The following is a 4,758-nucleotide window of genomic DNA, read 5'->3' on the forward strand; positions in this document are numbered from 1 at the left end:
CAAAGTACATAGACCGCCATCCGGCATGCATCTATGCCTAAAAAGTCCACCTTCGAGGTTATCATCAGAACCCCTTCCAGGTATTAAGTTGCAAACAACGAGACAATTGCATTAAGTATGGTGCGTAATGTAATCAACACAAATATCCTTAGATAAAGCATCGATGTTTTATCCCTAGTGGCAACGACACATCCACAACCTTAGAGGTTGCTGTCACTCCCCCAGATTCAACGGAGGCATGAACCCACTATCGAGCATAAATACTCCCTCTTGGAGTTACAAGTATCAACTTGGCCAGAGCCTCTACTAGCAACGGAGAGCATGCAAGAACATAAACAACATATATGATAGATGATAATCAACTTGACATAGTATTCAATATTCAATGGATCCCAACAAACACAACATGTAGCATTACAAATAGATGATCTTGATCATGATAGGCAGCTCACAAGATCTAACATGATAGCACAATGAGGAGAAGACAACCATCTAGCTACTGTTATGGACCCATAGTCCGAGGGTGGACTACTCACACATCGATCCGGAGGCGATCATGGCGATGAAGAGACCTCGGGGAGATGATTCCCCTCTCCGGCGGGAGTGCGAAGCGATCTCCTGAATCCCCAGAGATGGGATTGGCGGCGGCGGCGTCCCAGTAAGGTTTTCCGTATCGTGGCTCTCGGTACTGGGGGTTTCGCGATGAAGGCTTTAAGTAGGCGGAAGGGCGGAGTCGGAGGGCTGACAAGGGCCCCACACACTAGGGCGGCGCGGGCCCCCCTTAGGCCGCGCGGCCCTAGTGTGGCGGCGCCCCGTCGCCCACGCCGTTTCCCTTTCGGTCTTCGGAATCTTCGTGGAAAAATAAGACCCTAGGCGTTGATTTCGTCCAATTCGAGAATATTTCCTTTGTATGATTTACGAAACCAAAAACGGCGACGACAAGCGGCTCTTCGGCATCTCGTCAATAGGTTAGTGCCGGAAAATGCATAATAATGACATATAATGTGTATAAAACATGTGAGTATCATCATAAAAGTAGCATGGAACATAAGAAATTATAGATACGTTTGAGACGTATCATTGTGCAGGTTCCACGTTGGCGCCGGAATCCCTGGTGTTGCGCCGCACTACACTCCGTCACCAACAACCTTCACGTGGCCCTTGACTCCTACTGGTTCGATAAACCTTGGTTTCTTACTGAGGAAAACTTGCTGTTGTACGCATCACACCTTCCACTTGGGGTTCCCAACGGGTGTGTGCTTTACGCGTCAACACCCTTACGCGCCGCCGCCCCAGGATATCGCCAGCGCCGGCGTTATAGGACGAGGCCACAGCGTCCTAGCTCACTCCCGCGCTCTCCTTCCTCGCGTGCGGTCTCTCCGCTGCGAAACCCACCGTCTCCTTCCATGATGCCATGGATTTCCAAATCTTTTTCTTCCCTGCCTCCTTGCGGCAGAGCAGGCGCAGCGCCGCCTTGATCCACGTCTCACCGGCGATGAGGGTCATCAAGATGGAGGCTCCACCGTGCTCGTCTTGCTGCTCCAGCCGTAGGACCCACCTGGCAGTGACCTACCCCAGCCAGGCTCGCGAGCTTGCCCGAGCTGCACCGAGTTTGTGGCTAGCTCGGGCTAAGCCTGTTTTCTCAGCTCGGCGGCACAACGAGCCAGACCGAGCCGAGCCAAAAATGAGCGAGCTGAATCGCGGCTCGCACCGAGCCTTGACCAAGTTGGCTCGTGTCCAGCCTTACTTCCAAGTCTCACCATGACTTGATGTCAGCGTCCACCATCTATCTCAGAACCATTGTTTCAGATTGACTCCGATTTCAAACTAAAAGTACTTTTAAAAAATGAAAAATTTCAATCAAGTGTAAATGTCTCGTTTCGAAACCTGTAAATGTTTCATCCCATTTGAATGACTAGCTTTGTGATTAAATAGCTTTTTACGTTTTTTAGCACTATTTAAATTAAAACCTATTTAATCACAAACCTTTGATTCTAATGGAATGCTCAAAAAAAAAAAACAAATTGAAACATGCATGATTTACTAGATATTTTTCAAAAAATTCCGAGTAGGTTTAGTTTTTAGTTCAAAATCAGAAGCAATCCGGAGCGTTGGATAAGAGATGGATGGTGGATGTTGACGCATCAAGTCAATGAAGCCATGTCCATCTGGGTAACCCTCAAGAAAAACAAAAACACAGTCTGGGTACCAAGCAGAGCAAAACCCAGGCCCATGAACTCCAGGGCCCCTTGCGTCTTCTTCCTCCCCCAAAAGGTGAAAGAAAGTAGAGGCGGCTCCATTCCGGCTTCGATGCCGCCGCCACCGCCGCCGCAGCCATCTCCGGTCACCATCTGAGATCTGAAGGTTCGATTGACTCGCCCATCTCTTGCTCTCTTTCCCTCTCTTTCCTTCGGCTCTGGGGATTAATGGGCTTTTGTTTCACACCATCAGATTTGCACGCGCCGCGCCGTTGCAGTCGCGTCGATTCTGTCTCCTCCGGCCAGCAATCTTACTCCTGGTAAGTAGATGGAGGCATGTAATACGGTGTCTACGTGCACTCCGGAGGTGGCCCAAGGCAAACATGTGTTCCATATCTTGGGCTACAGCAAGCATAGGGGCATGGGCAACGGCCCCAAGAGCTACATACGGTCCGGGATCTTCACTGTCGGCGGCCAAGACTGGGCCATCCGCTTTTACCCTGATGGCAACGGCGAAGCATGCCAAGATTACATCTCAGTTTATCTCGAGCTTTGGAGCAAGAACACTGAAGTCCGGGCGTCCTGCGACCTGAGGCTGATGGACCAGTGCACCGGCTTGTCGTCTTCAGTGCATAAAACAGGGCCTAGAATTTTCAGTTTGGGGGCTATTAGTGGATTTGCTCCACTGACTGGTAAGTTCAAAAGGCGAAGTGAGATCGAGGAATCTGCATACCTTAGGGATGATCGCCTCACAATCAAATGCATTATCACTGTTGTCAAAAAGCCACACGTAACTGAAGCCAGATTGTTCCCAAAAATCGACATGCCACCATCCGACATGGCTGAGCATGTCGGCAGGCTGCTGGAAGAAAAAGAGGGGTTCGACGTCAGCTTCAGTGTCGGAGGAGAGACTGTCGAAGCGCATCGGTTCGTTCTCGCCATGCGGTCGCCTGTTTTCAAAGTGGAGCTCTACGGGCCGATGAGGGAGGCGAGGAAGGGGAGCCGCATAACCATCGAGGACATGCAGCCTGCTGTTTTCAGGGCACTGCTCCATTTCATCTATACCGATTCTCTGCCTCGCAAGCACCTTGAGGGAGATGACAACACTGAAATGATCCGTCTTCTACTAGTGGCTGCTGACAGATATGCCATGGAGAGGCTCAAGCTGGTTTGCCAAAGCATCCTCTGCGAGCATCTGAACGTGGACAATGTGGCAGCCACACTGGCTTTAGCTGACCAACATAGCTGTGGCAAGCTTAAGGATGCGTGCCTTGAATTTATTGAGATGTCGGATGCAATGGATGCCGTGGTGGCAACCCAAGGCTTCAAGGATCTGATTGTGACTTGCCCATCCCTCGTAGTGGACGCGTTGGAGAAGAGAAGACAGTTCCGTAAAGCATGAGCTGCTGCATTGGTAAATTCGCTAAATTATATGAATTGCGTGCCACTATTCGCTCAATATCCCATACCAACTCCTCGTAGGGGCGATCAGCTCAATGGCGCTAGGTTAGTTCTCAAGTGATGCGAATGGCGTGAAATTTACTCTGAAAAACTCAGCCTGCAAATGTTTGATTCAGTGTTGAATTTTGTATTCACCAGGTTGTTGATTTTGCCGCAACTAACAAAACTTTTTTTTGTTGTGTGCACACTCTGTTGAGCATCAGGTACCCAGATGGTACACATTAGCATGCTCGCATCCATGAGAAATGAAGTACAGGATCAAACACAACAAAAATGTTATCCATAGGATATAACATGATAAATACTAGGATTGCCATTCACACTGTCACGGTTGTGTTATCTTGAAAATAAAACAACACAGCAGGGGCATCTAGTGAGACATATGCAACGGTTGCCATCTACTAGGATTTTTTGTGATGTGAAGGAAAGGTAAGGAGATTGGGATAAAGAAAGAGATGTGAACGGTCTGAAATTTTAAAGACAGACCGTTGCGTGGGTTACCTACTACAGTATTCCACGTGTCCCAATAGGGCGTTCTCTCAGTCAAATCAGCGGAATGCGAGAGTTTTTAACAACGCATCACAACAATTCAGCAGCTTGCGCTTAGGATCAAGGAGGAGTTCAGCTTATGGAAACTGGCTAGAGTGAGAGGGAGTGATCTGATGACGCGAGAGTAGGCTTTAGAGCGTCGGGCGTGTGTGTGGGGTGGCCGGCTTGTTTTTCGCAAACTATGTCCGGCGTCTTGTACTTATAACTTGTTTTTCTTCTATAAAGATTTGGTATGCCGTTGACGTACAGCATTATTGAACTCAAATGTTTTGCCTCCCTACTCACAAAGAAGCCTCGGCCTTAATTTTCGTGGCAACGACGGTTGGCATGTTGGAGATGTTTCAAAAGACTAGCGTTCAGTTCGTTCCAAATTTCACACGAAGATCAGAACCTGGATTGTGCTGTTTCTCTGAAGGTGATATGCAGGATAATAGTAGTACAGGTGAATAGGTGATCATGTGTTTGTTGCTGCAGGACAGGTAGTGAAGTACTCCTCCGTGCGATTGGGCTTGCAGAACAACAGTTGCTACGACCAGTCCCCCTCTGGGTC

The 4,758-nt window shown here is 48.8% G+C and overlaps 1 protein-coding gene across 1 annotated transcript; it reads left to right on the forward strand.

The window, feature by feature from the left end:
* Positions 1-2,464: 2,464 nt before the first annotated feature.
* LOC124700922 (BTB/POZ and MATH domain-containing protein 1-like) lies at positions 2,465-3,844 on the forward strand. The gene has a single exon (XM_047232981.1). The coding sequence runs from the start codon at positions 2,527-2,529 to the stop codon at positions 3,598-3,600; it is 1,074 nt and encodes a 357-aa protein (XP_047088937.1). The 5' UTR covers positions 2,465-2,526; the 3' UTR covers positions 3,601-3,844.
* The last annotated feature ends 914 nt before the right edge of the window (positions 3,845-4,758 follow it).

Source organism: Lolium rigidum, chromosome 3, assembly GCF_022539505.1.
Source record: "Lolium rigidum isolate FL_2022 chromosome 3, APGP_CSIRO_Lrig_0.1, whole genome shotgun sequence".
In the NCBI taxonomy this organism is placed as follows: domain Eukaryota; kingdom Viridiplantae; phylum Streptophyta; class Magnoliopsida; order Poales; family Poaceae; genus Lolium; species Lolium rigidum.

Coding starts and splice junctions, on each gene's coding strand:
- LOC124700922 (XM_047232981.1), top strand. CDS start 2,527: ATGGAGGCATGTAATACGGTGTCTACGTGCACTCCGGAGGTGGCCCAA.